A 19579-nucleotide genomic window follows, 5' to 3' on the forward strand; every position below is an offset into this window, starting at 1 on the left:
ACAAATTAATTTATTGTGCATGTCAGTAGAAACAACAGGTGGTCTTTTTTTTGCAACACATGATCAGGTTTGCTTGCATAAGTAGAAAACACGCTGCTGTGAAAGTGATCATGTTGGATTAGGATGTCATTTGCAGTATAAATAGTCTTACTTAAATGCATTAGAATATGTCAGCCCGAAGATAGAACATGGTAGGACACAACACTGTTGAGCGGACACCTGAAAACAGAAATAAAACATGGTAGGACAACACGGTCAAGCAGCCAACTGAAAACAAAAATAGAACATGGTAAGACAACACTGTGGGGCGGCCACCTGAAGCACAACTTGCAGTAAGTCTCACTTCCATGTTCTTTCTCTGCAGTGTTGGCATCCCACAATAACACTTTTGTTTTGCTTCTGCCTAAAAGATGTGATTCCAGAAGTAAGTTGATGAAAAGTCTTGTTTTTGCTTGCAAAGATGATTTATGACACTTAAGAAGTGGTCCTGCCAAAAGTAGTTTACAGGTCCAAACAACACTGTGGGACGTCCCTGCAGGTGTGACTGTTCCTTTTGGGTCCAGACTGACACCGCTTATTGGTTCCGGATCGCTTTTATGTCTCTTCTTGCAGGAAGCATCTTTCATGTTCTCATGTGAACCTCTTCAGAGCTGCATTGATGGGTCTGAAGTCGGGTCTGAAAGAATGAAAGGGTGAGAGGAATATTTATCTTCAAAAGGTTGCGCAATAAGGGACAAGAATCAAGTTCTAGTGTTATTCAATGAACACTCGCTGGCCACTTGATTAGGTACACAGCCAAATGGACAGTGGGGCATTTGTAAAGTGGGGTCAAATATTAGAAATGGCACCTTGGTAGGGTGTACCTAATATTATGGCCAGACTACTACATTAAGGAAAATAGAGTTATAATAAATTGTGAATAATAAAATTATTAGTTACATTAAAATAAAATAGGAAGTGTTGTTTTACATTTAGAAAAAGAAAAAAGCTTACCAGTGCATGAGTCTTGTACTTCCATGCTGCTACATGTAAGAAAAGTCACAATAAATCACTATTAAGACACAAATGATACAGGAAAAAGTCCAAAGGTTGTACTCTGTAACCTCTAAATATTCACATCCAGCTCTTAAAACAGTACTATACTTTCCCTTACTGCTAATTGACTGTAACGTTAGCGTGGATGCTAGTGCGAATAAAATATTCAGGTAGGTGGACTGCCGTCGCCATGGCAACGACAGATGTTTTCGTTACAACAAGCCCAGTATCCGCTAAATGATTCCACACTCAGTTCAAGTACCTCCTGTTGTCCAGCAGAGGGGGCAAGACATGTGATAGTCATCGAGGTTGTAGCAACGGTACAATTTCTTTTAACTTGACTGAAATGCGGTTATTGTCATAAACTACACGTTAGCATGCTACTGGAAGGTCACCTTGAGATTGCGTCATCCGCTCCGTCATCCACATCCTGTTCAACAACAACAACAACAACAAAATCAATAGATGCATTCATTAAGGCCCAACTTGTGTCGTCTTTGAATTGCACAAAACTCTCAATGAATAAACTGTAGCAATCATTATTTTTTAATAACTTTATATTTTTATCATTTTCATCTAAAAAGGTACAATTGTTAATATATTTCATGTCTTATGCAAATGAAGGCAGTTCAGAAAGAAAGGTGATTATACTGCCATCAAGCGGCCGACGCCATCTCTTGCATCCTTCTGTTTACCATGGGCTTGATGAAGATACAATTAGGAAATATAAAAATAAATACTGCCCAAAAATGTTTTTATATTACAAACCCTGTTTCCATATGAGTTGGGAAATTGTGTTACATGTAAATAAAAACAGAATACAATGATTTGCAAATCCTTTTCAACCCATATTCAATTGAATGCACTACAAAGACAAAATATTTGATGTTCAAACTCATACATTTTATTTTTTTTTTGCAAATAATAATTAACTTAGAATTTGATGGCTGCAACACGTGCCAAAATAGTTGGGAAAGGGCATGTTCACCACTGTGTTACATCACCTTTTCTTTTAACAACACTCAGTAAACGATTGGGAACTGAGGAAACTAATTGTTGAAGCTTTGAAAGTGGAATTTTTTCCCATTCTTGTTTTATGTAGAGCTTCGGTCGTTCAACAGTCCGGGGTCTCCGCTGTCGTATTTTACGCTTCATAATGCGCCACACATTTTCGACGGGAGACAGGTCTGGACTGCAGGCGAGCCCGGAAAGTACCCGCACTCTTTTTTTACGAAGCCACGCGTTATAACACGTGCTGAATGGGGCTTGGCATTGTCTTGCTGAAATAAGCAGGGGCGTCCATGAAAAAGACGGCGCTTAGATGGCAGCATATGTTGCTCCAAAACCTATATGTACCTTTCAGCATTAATGGTGCCTTCACAGATGTGTAAGTTACCCATGCCTTGGGCACTAATACACCCCCATACCATGACAGATGCTGGCTTTTGAACTTTGCGTCGATAACAGTCTGGATGGTTCGCTTCCCCTTTGGTCCGGATGACACGATGTCGAATATTTCCAAAAACAATTTGAAATGTGGACTCGTCAGACCACAGAATACTTTTCCACTTAGCATCAGTCCATCTTAGATTATCTCGGGCCCAGAGAAGCCAGCGGTGTTTCTGGATGCTGTTGATAAATGGCTTTCGCTTTGCATAGTAGAGCTTTAACTTGCACTTACAGATGTAGTGACGAACTGTATTTAGTGACAGTGGTTTTCTGAAGTGTTCCTGAGCACATGTGGTGATATCCTTTAGAGATTGATGTCGGTTTTTGATACAGTGCCGTCTGAGGGATCAAACGTCACGGTCATTCAATATTGGTTTCCGGCCATGCCGCTTACGTGCAGTGATTTCTCCAGATTCTCTGAACCTTTTGATGATATTATGGACCGTAGATGTTGAAATCCCTAAATTTCTTGCAATTGCACTTTGAGAAACATTGTTCTTAAACTGTTTGACTATTTTCTCACGCAGTTGTGGACAAAGGGGTGTACCTCGCCCCATCCTTTCTTGTGAAAGACTGAGCATTTTTTGGGAAGCTGTTTTTATACCCAATCATGGCACCCACCTGTTCCCAATTAGCCTGCACACCTGTGGGATGTTCCAAATAAGTGTTTGAGGAGCATTCCTCAACTTTATCAGTATTTATTGCCACCTTTCCCAACTTCTTTGTCACATGTTGCTGCATCAAATTCTAAAGTTAATGATTATTTGCAAAGAAAAAATGTTTATCGGTTTGAACATCAAATATGTTGTCTTTGTAGCATATTCAACTGAATATGTGTTGAAAATGATTTGCAAATCATTGTATTCCGTTTATATTTACATCTAACACAATTTCCCAACTCATATGGAAACGGGGTTTGTATGATTATTAAAAGAAAGCACACATAGTATTAAAAATAGGAGTGTCCTGATCCAATATTGATAGTGGATAAAAGCCCAAATATGCAAGAAAATTTGATATCGTCTTGCATCTCCACTCTCCAAAATAAACTCTTGATACAAACAGTCCTGCAACATGTTATAGCATGTTGATAAAAATAAAATATTTATATAATAAAAATCGACTACAGGCTTCCCAAATGCTGTAATAAATTAAGCATGAGTTGAGCATATGTCAGCATGTGGCCCCACTTTTAACTCTTTTTTTCAAACGCTTACTTACAGCAAGTCATTAATTTGACTTATTAAGTCATTTTGACCTGCGATGAGGTGGCGACTTGTCCAGGGTGTACCCCGCCTTCCGCCCGATTGTAGCTGAGATAGGCTCCAGCGCTCCCGCGACTCCGAAGGGAATAAGCGGTAGAAAATGGATGGATGGATGGAAGTCATTTTGACTTAGTAAGTCATTATTTTGTCATTATTTTGACTTAGTAAATTAGTAAGTCAAAATATTGACTTACTAAGTTATAATAATGACATACTTAGTATCTCAGGTAATTAGGACTGTTTTGTGTATTGTTTTTACTTTACAGAAAAAATATCGAGATATATATAGCATATCGTCATTCAGCATATGGAGCGGAAAACACAACTAAAAATTGTAGGCTTCTTCACGCGACGAAGCCGGCCTACTTCACCGCAGTCTGTAGTCTATTGCCGTCCCCAGGCTGTGGTGGCAGCGATGAGATGGAGACGTGATGGTGGCGACAGGCCGTGTTACGCTGTTCTTTACACCCACCCACCCCCTTTCCCCTGGAGAGACACCACGTTAACTAACAAATTTTCTGGGGGAAACACTGATATCATATTTTTCAGACAGGCAGGCACACTGCCACTCTATTTGGGTCTATTGTCATACAAAAAGGTACATTTTCTACATTTAAAACACTTCCTTGAGAAAAACGTGACGGTGGTTCTTTGTTCAAAGCAGGGGTAGATGTGGCTCTTTTGATGACTGCATCTGGCTCTCAGATAAATCTTAGCTGACATTGCTTAATGCGATAAGCAATGAATAATTCCGCTGGTAATCAGTGTTTAAAAATAACGTTCAAAATATAAAACATTCTCATGCATTTCAATCCATCCATCCGTTTTCTACCGCACCTGTTCAAGAAGTCGCATTAATGGTAAGCAGTATTTGATTTATTATTGGTTAGCTTCAGAATAACAAGAAAAACAATAAGATACTTATTATACTCTACTCTTAAAAATGCACGCATTTAGTTGTATTCAGTGTTAAAAAATATTATGTGGCTCGCACGAAAATACATTTGAAAATATTTGGCTTTCATGGCTCTCTCAGCCAAAAAGGTTCCCGAGCCCTGGTTCAAAGTGTTAGATGATATTATTAGTATATTATTGTTAGATGATGTTATTAGTATATTATTGTTAGATTATTTTTACAGACCATCTTCAAGTCGCTTTCTGACAGTCTCTTCAGGATGAACCATTGTCTGGCCAGTCTTATTTACGTGCCTCTACTTTGACAGCCTCTTCTCCTTGTCATCTTCTAAGTACCGCGAGTCTACTGACAGATATGTTAGAACTATATGCTACTTTATATTAAAAAAGGCAACAGAAGAGGATGAATGCCCCACAAGAGGATGGTGAAAAAGAAGGAGCTTAATGACTACAATGGCGGACACGTGCAAATTTTCAGGACTTATGCAGATCCCAACTGCAGATCCCAACTACACATCAGTTGGAATCAACAGGTTTTGCATATTACATTGTAAAAAACGGCCAGATATGTCTAACAGGTGCCATTTGGGGTCCTTATACACAAGCCATAACAACACCCATTTGATGAAGCACAGTACGTCTGACTATGGTAGCCGTAATGCTGCGACAATCCATCAAGCAGTCCACATTTGTATCTTACCAAAGTTGTGCGAAAACACTGACAGAATTTTTTTGTGCCGTGTGTAATGTTCTATATTCTCAATGAAACATCAAAGTTTTGGTCACGATCCTGGCGTCATCTTGCAGTCCACACATCTCTAATGTGTGCCTGCCATCTACTGGTCACACTTATCATTACACCATGTACCATATCAAATTGCTCTGAGGTGGGTAAGCACAACCGGAATGAATACATACATTAGGTGCACCGGTTTTTGAGAAAATTACAGGATTTTAAGTGCGCCTTCTATTCTGTAAAATGCAGTAAGTATGCTAATTGAACAATATTGCAATGTGATTTGTCAATATGAACAATCATAGTTACCTAATACTTAGATATAAAGTCTCCTAGGGAGAAGTGTATTCGAAAATATCCAGTAACAAATGTGACCTTAGTTATTGTGGCCAGTAGGTGTCGCCAAAAACAAAATAATTCACTTCAACTTCGCCAGCATAAATCCATTCCAGAAAGTTAATAATAGGTTATTGTTTTTCATTGTTTAATTAATTTCACATGATCAAACATTTTGTAACTTTCCACACTACAAAATACTACAAGTATGTACTAAGATTCGTGCTAATATATTGGGTTATTTTCCGTATCGGCCAATACTCGAGGCTCTAATATCGGTATCTATCGGAACGTTTTATCAAGACTCGCCTAATTAAAAGCCTGTCTCAACATTAGTCCAGAAAAGTGTGTCCAATAATGTTATCAAAAATATGTGTATACATTTTATTTTATACATTACTATTCCAAAGTTGGTGAACAACTAAGAAAAAATGTCTCCAAATTGTAATAATGTGTCAGGTAAAACGTAAGGTTGACATACCCAGGAGTCATGTTTGATTGGTCGCCTTCTAGCCGGGCTGCTGCAAGGCGACAGGGAGCTGATGGAGGTGGACAGGAAGGGACGACGAAGCTTCGTGTCCACGCCCACAGACGAGCACGCCTTTGGGTCTGAGAGAACAGGAACACATGGATTGAAAGAGAGTATGTTTACACATGAAACTATGGCTCCATCTGGTGGCTGAGACAAGAAAATAGTGTTAACAAAAATGGCTCCATCTGGTGGCTGAGACAAAAAAATATATAAAAGTGAGTCCTTATGGTGTCTGAGACATAAATATAGTCATAACAAAAATGGTTCCCTCTGGTGACTGGGGCAGGAATAGTTTTTTAAAAATGGCTCCCTCTGGTGGCTGAAGCAGGAATATAGTTTTAACAAAAATGACTCCCTCTGGTGGCTAAGACAGGAATATAGTCCTAACAAAAATGGCTCCCTATGGTGGCTGAGACAGGTATATAGTCCCAACAAAAATGGCTCCCTATGGTGGCTGAGACAGGAATATAGTCCTAACAAAAATGGCTCACTATGGTGGCTGAGACAGGAATATAGTCCCAACAAAAAATGGCTCCCTATGGTGGCTGGGAAAGGAATATAGTCCCAACAAAAATTGCTCCCTATGGTGACTGAGAAAAGAATATACAGTAGTCCCAACAAAAATTGCTCCCTCTGGTGGCTGAGACAAGAATATAGTCCCAACAAAAATGGCTCCATCTGGTGGCTGAGGCAGGAATATAGTTTTAACAAAAATGGCTCCCTCTGGTGGTTGAGGCAGGAATATAGTCCTAACAAAAAGGGCTCCCTATGGTAGCTGAGGCACAAATATAGTCTTAACAAAAATGTCTCCCTATGGTGGCTGAAACAGGAATATAGTCCCAACAAAAATGGCTCCCTATGGTGGCTGAGGCAGGAATATAGTCCCAACAAAAATGGCTCCCTATGGTGGCTGAGACAGGAATAAGTCCCAACAAAAATTGCTCCCTATGGTGGCTGAGACAGGAATATAGTCCCAACAAAAATGGCTCCCTATGGTGGCTGAGACAGGAATATAGTCCCCAAAAAAATGTCTCCCTATGGTGGCTGAGACAGGAATATAGTCCCAACAAAAATTGCTCCCTATGGTGGCTGAGAAAGGAATATAGTCCCAACAAAAATGTCTCCCAATGGTGACTGAGACAGGAATATAGTCCCAACAAAAATGGCTTCATCTGGTGGCTGAGGCAGGAATATAATTTTAATAAAAATGGCTCCCTCTGGTGGTTGAGGCAGGAATATAGTCCCAACAAAAATGGCTCCCTATGGTGGCTGAGACAGGTATATAGTCCCAACAAAAATGGCTCCCTATGGTGGCTGAGACAGGAATATAGTCCTAACAAAAATGGCTCACTATGGTGGCTGAGACAGGAATATAGTCCCAACAAAAAATGGCTCCCTATGGTGGCTGGGAAAGGAATATAGTCCCAACAAAAATTGCTCCCTATGGTGACTGAGAAAAGAATATACAGTAGTCCCAACAAAAATTGCTCCCTCTGGTGGCTGAGACAAGAATATAGTCCCAACAAAAATGGCTCCATCTGGTGGCTGAGGCAGGAATATAGTTTTAACAAAAATGGCTCCCTCTGGTGGTTGAGGCAGGAATATAGTCCTAACAAAAAGGGCTCCCTATGGTAGCTGAGGCACAAATATAGTCTTAACAAAAATGTCTCCCTATGGTGGCTGAAACAGGAATATAGTCCCAACAAAAATGGCTCCCTATGGTGGCTGAGGCAGGAATATAGTCCCAACAAAAATGGCTCCCTATGGTGGCTGAGACAGGAATAAGTCCCAACAAAAATTGCTCCCTATGGTGGCTGAGACAGGAATATAGTCCCAACAAAAATGGCTCCCTATGGTGGCTGAGACAGGAATATAGTCCCAAAAAAAATGTCTCCCTATGGTGGCTGAGACAGGAATATAGTCCCAACAAAAATTGCTCCCTATGGTGGCTGAGAAAGGAATATAGTCCCAACAAAAATGTCTCCCAATGGTGACTGAGACAGGAATATAGTCCCAACAAAAATGGCTTCATCTGGTGGCTGAGGCAGGAATATAATTTTAATAAAAATGGCTCCCTCTGGTGGTTGAGGCAGGAATATAGTCCCAACAAAAAATGGCTCCCTATGGTGGCTGAGACAGGAATATAGTCCCAACAAAAAATGGCTCCCTATGGTGGCTGAAACAGGTATATAGTCCCAACAAAAATGGCTCCCTATGGTGGCTGAGACAGGAATATAGTCCCAACAAAAATGGCTCCCTATGGTGGCTGAGATAGGAATATAGTCCCAACAAAAATGGCTCTCTATGGTGGCTGAGACAGGAATAAAGTTACAACAAAAATGACTCCCTCTGGTGGCTGAGGCAAAAATATAGTCCTAAGAGTGTGTGAATGTGTGTGTGTGACTGGGTGAATGTGGAAATAGTGTCAAAGCGCTTTGAGTTCCTTAAAAAAAAAAAGGTAGAAAAGCGCTATACAAGTACAACCCATTTACCATTTAACAAAAATGGCTTTCTGGTGGCTTGGGCAGGAATATACAAACCCCGTTTCCATATGAGTTGGGAAATTGTGTTGGATGTAAATATAAACGGAATACAATGATTTGCAAATCCTTTTCAACCCATATTCAATTGAATGCACTACAAAGACAAGATATTTGATGTTCAAACTCATAAACTTTATTTTTTTTTTGCAAATAATAATTAACTTAGAATTTCATGGCTGCAACACGTGCCAAAGTAGTTGGGAAAGGGCATGTTCACCACTGTGTTACATGGTCTTTCCTTTTAACAACACTCAGTAAACGTTTGAGAACTGAGGAGACACATTTTTTAAGCTTCTTAGGTGGAATTCATTCCCATTCTTGCTTGATGTACAGCTTAAGTTGTTCAACAGTCCGGAGGTCTCCATTGTGGTATTTTAGGCTTCATAATGCGCCACACATTTTCAATGGGAGACAGGTCTGGACTACAGGCAGGCCAGTCTAGTACTCGCACTCTTTTACTATGAAGCCACGTTGATGTAACACGTGGCTTGGCATTGTCTTGCTGAAATAAGCAGGGGCGTCCATGGTAACGTTGCTTGGATGGCAACATATGTTGCTCCAAAACCTGTATGTACCTTTCAGCATTAACGGCGCCTTCACAGATGTGTAAGTTACCCATGTCTTGGGAACTAATACACCCCCATACCATCACAGATGCTGGCTTTTTAACTTTGCGCCTATAACCATCCGGGTGGTTCTTTTCCTCTTTGGTCCGGAGGACACGACGTCCACAGTTTCCAAAAACAATTTGAAATATGCACTCGTCAGACCACAGAACACTTTTCCACTTTGTATCAGTCCATCTTAGATGAGCTCAGGCCCAGCGAAGCCGACGGCGTTTCTGGGTGTTGTTGATAAACGGTTTTCGCCTTGCATAGGAGAGTTTTAACTTGCACTTACAGATGTAGAGACCAACTGTAGTTACTGACAGTGGGTTTCTGAAGTGTTCCTGAGCCCATGTGGTGATATCCTTTACACACTGATGTCGCTTGTTGATGCAGTACAGCCTGAGGGATCGAAGGTCACGGGCTTAGCTGCTTACGTGCAGTGATTTCTCCAGATTCTCTGAACCCTTTGATGATATTAGGGTCCGTAGATGGTGAAATCCCTAAATTCCTTGCAATAGCTGGTTGAGAAAGGTTTTTCTTAAACTGTTCAACAATTTGCTCACGCATTTGTTGACAAAATGGTGACCCTCGCCCCATCCTTGTTTGTGAATGACTGAGCATTTCATGGAATCTACTTTTATACCCAAACATGGCACCCACCTGTTCCCAATTTGCCTGTTCACCTGTGGGATGTTCCAAATAAGTGTTTGATGAGCATTCCTCAACTTTATCAGTATTTATTGCCACCGTTCTCAACTTCTTTGTCACGTGTTGCTGGCATCAAATTCTTAAGATAATGATTATTTGCAAAAAAAAAAATGTTTATCAGTTTGAACATCAAATATGTTGTCTTTGTAGCATATTCAACTGAATATGGGTTGAAAATGATTTGCAAATCATTGTATTCCGTTTATATTTACATCTAACACAATCTCCTAACTCCTATGGAAACGGGGTTTGTAGTTACAACAAAAATGGCTCCCTCTGGTGGCCGAGACAAGAACATAGTCATAACAAAAATGGCTCCCTCTGGTGGCCGAGACAAGAACATAGTCATAACAAAAATGGCTCCATCTGGTGGCTGAGACAGGAATATAGTGGCAGAAGAAACAATGGCTCCCTCTGGTGGACAATGATGACGTTACCTGCTGCAACACACTGACTGACTGTTGTCACATGATCGGCGGCTGCACAGGAACAACATGCGCTTCTTGCCTTCTTACTTTTGTCTACAAAACAAGAAAAAAGATCAAATCAAACAACCAAGTAGTGAGAGGACTTGTCACATGTGTGTCACTTGCCTTCCTGGGACATCTCCCAAAGATCCAGAGCTACTTTGAAGGCCTGTGCCACTGTTAATGTCACAGCCTGGGCCTGCAATCCCAACACAGTTGAAGCCATTAGTTACACAATCACCACTCCAAATAACTCACAACTAGGGACATTCCCATCAGGGATTTATGCTGCCGATACTGTTCGTCCATGAGTGAGATCAAGTCGATACCAATACTGATCATACATGAGTGAGATCAAGTCGATACCAATACCGATCATATGTATTAAATGTAATTATTTTTCATTTATTTATGGCGTGTGCTATTGACCGTTTAACAATATCAACAATATTTAAATGAGTTCCCTATTCTCTTTATTACATACAATTGTTTGAGCAAAAACAAGTTAATGGTACAAAATAACAAAATAAAATGTGCTAAATATTTTTTTCTTAACATTCTGAAATTGTGTTAAATTACTAGTTTGTATAAACAGCTTTATTCATGCAAAATTGCAATTTTTGTTCATATATGTAGGATTTTCCCCCTAAAATATATTTAATATTTCTTAACCTCACTACAGTGGTACCTCAACCTATCCCTCAGGGTACAAAGAATGACTTTGTGGTCTTTTCAGTAAATTTTGGCGATATTTTGGGCCATAAATGTTGTTGTGTTAATTCAGAAGGTCAAAAGAATCGTGATTGTCATTGCACAAGTACAACAACATTGTACAGGGTAACAGAACAGGAACGTTGATGGGTCGTCACTTACAAGCCCTAAAAGGTGGGAAGAAGGTAGACGCCGGGGGAGGATAAGTTAAAAATAAGTCGATTTCCTATGGGGCGGTTACAGACTGGGGCCGAGAAATTCAACTAAATAGCCGAAGCACATCTACACATGCTGACACAGAACCCACAAGACTTGCAATAGGAAGGGAGGGTGCGGGCTTCCGGCCCAAACCTGCCAGCCACTAGGGGCGCTGCTCCGTTTTCCATCATACCATGTTAGGTGAAGCGTCCATGGCATGGGATGGGGTACGTGTGTGTGTGTGTGGCGTGTATCTTTCATGGATCCTTGTGTGTGTAAGCCTGCAGCGTGTTGCAAAGGCGATAACACAGCCAGTCAGTCCAACAACAGGTGTATGTCCTTGAGAGACAGTGAAGGAGTTGGTTGCATCTTTGCTGCACGACCTTGCCACGTCGCTTGCATCCAGGTAAACAATCCAGTATAAAATATTTGTGTTTGATCGAGCAAAAATAAATTTAAACTTTTCACTCTTATTGTCTATTTCTGGTCCCCAAATATATCATACCTCGCTATGCAGAGGAGACAGTGTCTCCAAGATGTCATCAAGTTTGCAATTTACTCCAAAATCACAAAATTCTGAGTGCTTTGGGGTACATTAAACGGCTGCCAGCATCTTCCACTTTGTCGATACACCAGGGCAACGATTACTGCAATCAGTAGATGTCTTGTTATCATGGTTCCGAATAGGCAGATATCTTCAACCTCCTTGACTGAAAGGGTTGCCAGGCATCTTCTCCCAAGAGTTTGTTGTGTGTCCAGCAACAACTGTTCCGTCAAGAAAGGCAGGTTCCCCCGTACCTGAGATCTTGTCAATTTTGTTAAGGTAAGTTGATCAATTTCATTGTTCAGATTTTGGAGAGCAGTGGAAAAAAAGGTTACAAGAAAGCCAAAACAAAGAAGTAAACAGGAGAGATAAAGGAGAGGGGAAGAAAGCGTCCGCCTTCGATGAGTGCCAGAGAGAAAAATTACACACGGTTTTCCTATGAAGGTTTTTTGTATGTTAAAGTAACATTTTTCAATGCTTAATTTTTTAATTTAAAATGTTTTATTCATTTTCCTACTTTTTTTTTTTGGGCTCAGATCTTTATTAACTTGAGCTGTAAACAAAAATACTAAACATGTGCTATTACGTATAGTTGAACCATTTGAAGGCCAAATGATTCATATATATTTGCACAAAATAAGTTATTTTACTCATTCAAAAGGCCTTCAAAAGGGTCACTAGTAAAAAGAAAAACATGACTAAAGTTTAAAAATAAAATAAAATTGAGCAATAAAAATGTGGGGAAAAAAAGAATCCAAAAATGTTTTTATGCCTTTTGAAAAATGAAGGCAATCTTTGGCTTTGGTATATTGTCCAATAACTAAGTGCCAGTGTATGATATACCAGTGAAAGAATTGAACATTGACATTTAAAAAGTTAACATGAAAATAAAAATACTGAAGTCTGAGGTATAAGTTGAGGTACCACTGTAGTAAGGTTACAAGAAAACAAATAAGTATTCTAAATATTTGAAAAAAATAGTTATTACGAGAAGAAAGCTAGAATTTTGCATTGGGATGTGTATTGTTTGGATTTTATCGATATAACAATATCAATATTCCGTATTGTATTCATCAGTACTATATGTAATTGGTGTAAATAAAGATGTCAACAAGAGGTTGTAGACCAGCAACATGATGTAACATCTCACAGCAGGAAAGTCTTAAACAAGTCAACTATTTTTGTAGCGCAGGTGATCACTGTGTTTCTATTCTTTACATTACACTCATCTGGAAATAACATTTACAAACCCCGTTTCCATATGAGTTGGGAAATTGTGTTAGATGTAAATATAAACGGAATACAATGATTTGCAAATCATTTCCAACCCATATTCAGTTGAATATGCTACAAAGACAACATATTTGATGTTCAAACATTTTTTTTTTTGCAAATAATCATTAACTTTAGAATTTGATGCCAGCAACACGTGACAAAGAAGTTGGGAAAGGTGGCAATAAATACTGATAAAGTTGTGGAATGCTCATCAAACACTTATTTGGAATATCCCACAGGTGAACAGGCAAATTGGGAACAGGTGGGTGCCATGACTGGGAATAAAAGTAGATTCCATGAAATGCTCAGTCATTCACAAACAAGGATGGGGCGAGGGTCACCACTTTGTCAACAAATGCGTGAGCAAATTGTTGAACAGTTTAAGAAAAAACTATCTCAACCAGTTATTGCAAGGAATTTAGGGATTTCACCATCTACGGTCCGTAATATCATCAAAGGGTACAGAGAATCGGGAGAACTCACTGCATGATCCTTCAGGCGATACTGCATCAAAAAGCGACATCAGTGTGTAAAGGATATCACCACATGGGCTCAGGAACACTTCAGAAACCCACTGTCAGTAACTGCAGTTGGTCGCTACATCTGTAAGTGCAAGTTAAAACTCTCCTATGCAAGGCGAAAACCGTTTATCAACAACACCCAGAAACGCCGTCGGCTTCGCTGGGCCTGAGCTCATCTAAGATGGACTGATACAAAGTGGAAAAGTGTTCTGTGGTCTGACGAGTCCACATTTCAAATTGTTTTTGGAAATTGTGGACGTCGTGTCCTCCGGACCAAAGAGGAAAAGAACCATCCGGATTGTTATAGGCGCAAAGTTGAAAAGCCAGCATCTGTGATGGTATGGGGGTGTATTAGTGCCCAAGACATGGGTAACTTACACATCTGTGAAGGCGCCATTAATGCTGAAAGGTACATACAGGTTTTGGAGCAACATATGTTGCCATCCAAGCAACGTTACCATGGACGCCCCTGCTTATTTCAGCAAGACAATGCCAAGCCACGTGTTACATCAACGTGGCTTCATAGTAAAAGAGTGCGGGTACTAGACTGGCCTGCCTGTAGTCCAGACCTGTCTCCCATTGAAAATGTGTGGCGCATTATAAAGCCTAAATACCACAACGGAGACCCCCGGACTGTTGAACAACTTAAGCTGTACATCAAGCAAGAATGGGAAATAATTCCACCTGAGAAGCTTAAAAAATGTGTCTCCTCAGTTCCCAAACGTTTACTGAGTGTTGTTAAGAGGAAAGGCCATGTAACACAGTGGTGAACATGTCCTTTCCCAACTACTTTGGCACGTGTTGCAGCCATGAAATTCTAAGTTAATTATTATTTGCAAAAAAAAAAAAAAAGTTTGAGTTTGAACATCAAATATCTTGTGTTTGTAGTGCATTCAATTGAATATGGGTTGAAAAGGATTTGCAAATCATTGTATTCCGTTTATATTTACATCTAACAGTTCCCCAACTCATATGGAAACGGGGTTTGTACATGATGTATCAATTATATAATAGGAATCAACACAATAATGTTAGGTGGGTGTGCATTTTGTAACACAAGGAATTATTGGTGTTGCACATGGATGTATTTGAGTGACTGGAGGCCATATTGAGTGTTGACAGCTATAGATGAATGTGTGTGTGTGTGTAGTGTGTACATTAAATAAAAAGACTCAGTGAGCAAGGTTAGCGCTTGATCGTCCAGTCAAGAGACAGAAGGGACTGAAATACATTTAAGCAAAGTGTGTTTTGATGCCATGCAAACACTTGTTTGAGTGGATTAACATTTACCCGTTGATTACTCGATCGCTTGAACTAGAGGTATCAAACGTGAGGTGAGTCTGTTAAGTTTTAAAATTAGCCAAAGTTTTTGAAAGAAAGAAACTGCTGTTCTAAATGTGTCCACTGGATGTCGCAATAGCATTTTTTTTTTTTTCAGCTATGAGCCGTGTGAAGATAGAGGCAACACTTCCTGTTTGGACATTACTTAATGTGGATTGGTACGTTCAAGCCTTGATCGTCAAAGATGTTGTTGGGAATGTAACCTGTGACATTTCGTACCCAAATAAATGCTATTGATTATCTGTACGTTTTCTGTTGTATTTATGACTGGGGACACGTTTTCTGGGCGCACATAAAAATGCTGAAATAATATGAAACACCCAACTTCATGTGATTCATGAAGAGTCCAAATTCATGTTTTGTTGTAGATGATGCTACATAGTACAGTACAGGCCAAAACTTTGGACATACCTTCTCCTCATTCAATGTGTTGTCTTTATTTTCATGACTATTTACATTGTAGATTGTCACTGAAGGCATCACAACTATGAATGTACACATGTGGAGTTATGTACTTAACAAAAAAAGGTGAAATAACTAAAACATGTTTTATATTCTAGTTTCTTCAACCCTTTGCTCCAATTACTGCTTTGCACACTCTTGGCATTCTCTCGATGAGCTTCAAGCACACCTGTGAAGTACAAACCATTTCAGGTGACTACCTCTTGAAGCTCATCGAGAGAATGCCAAGAGTGTGCGAAAAAGTAATCAGAGCAAAGGGTGGCTATTTTGAAGAAACTAGAATATAAAACCTGTTTTCAGTTATTTCACCTTTTTTTTGGTAAGTACATAACTCCACATGTGTTCATTCATAGTTTTGATGCCTTCAGTGACAATCTACAATGTAAATAGTCATGAAAATAAAGAAAACACATTGAAATGAGAAGGTGTGTCCAAACTTTTGGCCTCTACTGTATGTACAGAATAAACTACATGATGTTAGTACATCAGTTGAGGAAAATGAGTAAATTAAATTAACATCCTTTAATTTAATTTTTTAATTTTTAATTTAATCTTCTGATAGATTAAAAATCAACACCAATGGGAGCATTTTAAAACTCTACCAGATTTTTTTACATCAATCACTGATGAACATTATTACATGTATTGAAAAAGTATAAATAATGACAAATGAAGATAGAATAATATTAATCGCAACATGATTTGGACATATTACCATATACTACCAAAAAAATACAGGTACTCAGTAGATATAATTTGATCATTTTTGTCTGTAGAAAATTGTTTTAAGCACTTCAAAAATTGAAGGACTTATGTCCTGTTTGGCTTTGATGATAAATCCAATCAAACGTCCCCAGATGGTTCAGAGTGCTTCAACTAAAGAGTATTTTCACATAAGAACTGTCTTGACTAATTGTTAACATTTAGGTTACAAGCAGAAATTGGAGTTACCATTAATTGGTGTCGAAAATGTCAGAGTGAACCTCGACAAAACATCTGGTCTTACTTGCTAGCATTAGCTTATCCATCCATCCATTTTCTACCGCTTGTCCCTTTTGGGTTCACGGGGGGTTCTGGAGCTTATACTGTAGCTAAGGATGGACATGAATGTGTTTTTCCAACCATGTTGATTTAAGGTATACCGTATTTTTCGGACTATAAGTCGCAGTTTTTTCATAGTTTGGCCGGGGGTGCGACTTATACTCAGGAGCAACTTATGTGTGAAATTATTAACACATTACCGTAAAATATCCAATAATATTATTTAGCTCATTCACGTAAGAGACTAGACGTATAAGATTTCATGGGATTTAGCGATTAGGAGTGACAGATTGTTTGGTAAACGTATAGCATGTTCTATATGTTATAGTTATTTGAATGACTCTTACCATAATATGTTACGTTAACATACCAGGCACGTTCTCAGTTGGTTATTTATGCGTCATATAACGTACACTTATTCAGCCTGTTGTTCACTATTCTTTATTTATTTTAAATTGCCTTTCAAATGTCTATTCTTGGTGTTGGGTTTTATCAAATAATGTCCCCCAAAAATGCGACTTATACTCCAGTGCGACTTATATATGTTTTTTTCCCTCTTTATTATGCATTTTCGGCAGGTGCGACTTATACTCCGGTGCGACTTATACTCCGAAAAATACGGTAAGTGTTTGGAGTTAAAAGCTCCCTCAAGAACCAATTAAGCTCTTAAGTTGAGGTACTACTGAGTCATTGTGTAATACATGGATGAAAATGTTGGCACTCTAATGTCAAAGAAGGAAAAAACCCAGAAATAATTAGAAACTGACATAAGTGATAATTTTATCCATTATACATTTAATCCCCAACTTTTTGTTCCTGTAAAATTCTAGATACATTTTTGCAAGATTATGACTTTATTATCAAATAGTTTCTATTTTTGTTTCTTGTAATTTTACGACAAAAACTAAACCTTTTTTTTTTTTTTTTAGTTTTCCAGTTCCATGAGTTCTGCTAGGACTTTGCAGGTGTACATAATGCTGTGGCTGTTTCAGGTCGTTACCACAAGGTGTCCCCAAAACCCAATTTGACCAACACTGTACTATTGAAGGCACTGTGTGTACATATTCCTTCTCATGTCACACTTATAAAGTCCAAAAGGGGATTTAAAAAGTGGGTTGGGATTTTTCTTACAATCTTCTTCTTTTGGCAGAGGAAGGCGTGACACTCCAGGGTTTCGTTGATCTGACTCTGGGAGACGTACGCAAACACTTTGTCCTGATTTTTATCTGCTGTGCAGTACGAGATTCTGCAAAAAAAAACAACAATTCAATACATCTGATATCATTCAGATAGATATCTTATTTTTGTAACAACACTGTTGCTTTTACTATAATTTATTTATTATACATAATTACACAGTGCTGTGCTATATGGACAATAATATACATCACAAAATAGATAATTGAATACAGCAGGGATTCTCTAACATACATATATATATACATATATATATATATACACACACACACACACACACAGGTAAAAGCCAGTAAATTAGAATATTTTGAAAAACTTGATTTATTTCAGTAATTGCATTCAAAAGGTGTAACTTGTACATTATATTTATTCATTGCACACAGACTGATGCATTCAAATGTTTATTTCATTTAATTTTGATGATTTGAAGTGGCAACAAATGAAAATCCAAAATTCCGTGTGTCACAAAATTAGAATATTACTTAAGGCTAATACAAAAAAGGGATTTTTAGAAATGTTGGCCAACTGAAAAGTATGAAAATGAAAAATATGAGCATGTACAATACTCAATACTTGGTTGGAGCTCCTTTTGCCTCAATTACTGCGTTAATGCGGCGTGGCATGGAGTCGATGAGTTTCTGGCACTGCTCAGGTGTTATGAGAGCCCAGGTTGCTCTGATAGTGGCCTTCAACTCTTCTGCGTTTTTGGGTCTGGCATTCTGCATCTTCCTTTTCACAATACCCCACAGATTTTCTATGGGGCTAAGGTCAGGGGAGTTGGCGGGCCAATTTAGAACAGAAATACCATGGTCCGTAAACCAGGCACGGGTAGATTTTGCGCTGTGTGCAGGCGCCAAGTCCTGTTGGAACTTGAAATCTCCATCTCCATAGAGCAGGTCAGCAGCAGGAAGCATGAAGTGCTCTAAAACTTGCTGGTAGACGGCTGCGTTGACCCTGGATCTCAGGAAACAGAGTGGACCGACACCAGCAGATGACATGGCACCCCAAACCATCACTGATGGTGGAAACTTTACACTAGACTTCAGGCAACGTGGATCCTGTGCCTCTCCTGTCTTCCTCCAGACTCTGGGACCTCGATTTCCAAAGGAAATGCAAAATTTGCATGGTTGGGTGATGGTTTGGGGTGCCATGTCATCTGCTGGTGTCGGTCCACTCTGTTTCCTGAGATCCAGGGTCAACGCAGCCGTCTACCAGCAAGTTTTAGAGCACTTCATGCTTCCTGCTGCTGACCTGCTCTATGGAGATGGAGATTTCAAGTTCCAACAGGACTTGGCGCCTGCACACAGCGCAAAATCTACTCGTGCCTGGTTTACGGACCATGGTATTTCTGTTCTAAATTGGCCCGCCAACTCCCCTGACCTTAGCCCCATAGAAAATCTGTGGGGTATTGTGAAAAGGAAAATGCAGAATGCCAGACCCAAAAACGCAGAAGAGTTGAAGGCCACTATCAGAGCAACCTGGGCTCTCATAACACCTGAGCAGTGCCAGAAACTCATCGACTCCATGCCACACCGCATTAACGCAGTAATTGAGGCAAAAGGAGCTCCAACCAAGTATTGAGTATTGTACATGCTCATATTTTTCATTTTCATACTTTTCAGTTGGCCAACATTTCTAAAAATCCCTTTTTTGTATTAGCCTTAAGTAATATTCTAATTTTGTGACACACGGAAT

General features: G+C 39.3%; 1 protein-coding gene across 2 annotated transcripts in view; it reads right to left on the reverse strand.

Moving 5' to 3' along the window:
• The window catches only part of LOC133623866 (low density lipoprotein receptor adapter protein 1-B), a 125466-nt gene continuing 105887 nt past the window's right edge, over nt 1-19579 (reverse strand). Inside the window, exons 4-10 of one of the 2 annotated variants that reach the window (XM_061987325.2) lie at nt 17819-17933; nt 10721-10793; nt 10565-10648; nt 6218-6345; nt 1431-1465; nt 994-1019; nt 1-676 (exon numbers count right to left, since the gene is read on the reverse strand). In XM_061987325.2, coding sequence (XP_061843309.1) covers nt 645-676; nt 994-1019; nt 1431-1465; nt 6218-6345; nt 10565-10648; nt 10721-10793; nt 17819-17933 — 493 coding nt within the window. In that variant the 3' untranslated portion in view covers nt 1-644. Of the gene's footprint in view, nt 677-993; nt 1023-1430; nt 1466-6217; nt 6346-10564; nt 10649-10720; nt 10794-17818; nt 17934-19579 lie in introns of both variants that reach the window. The other variant, XM_061987324.2, reaches the window with a different exon arrangement.

Source organism: Nerophis lumbriciformis, linkage group LG26, assembly GCF_033978685.3.
Source record: "Nerophis lumbriciformis linkage group LG26, RoL_Nlum_v2.1, whole genome shotgun sequence".
Lineage (NCBI taxonomy): Eukaryota > Metazoa > Chordata > Actinopteri > Syngnathiformes > Syngnathidae > Nerophis > Nerophis lumbriciformis.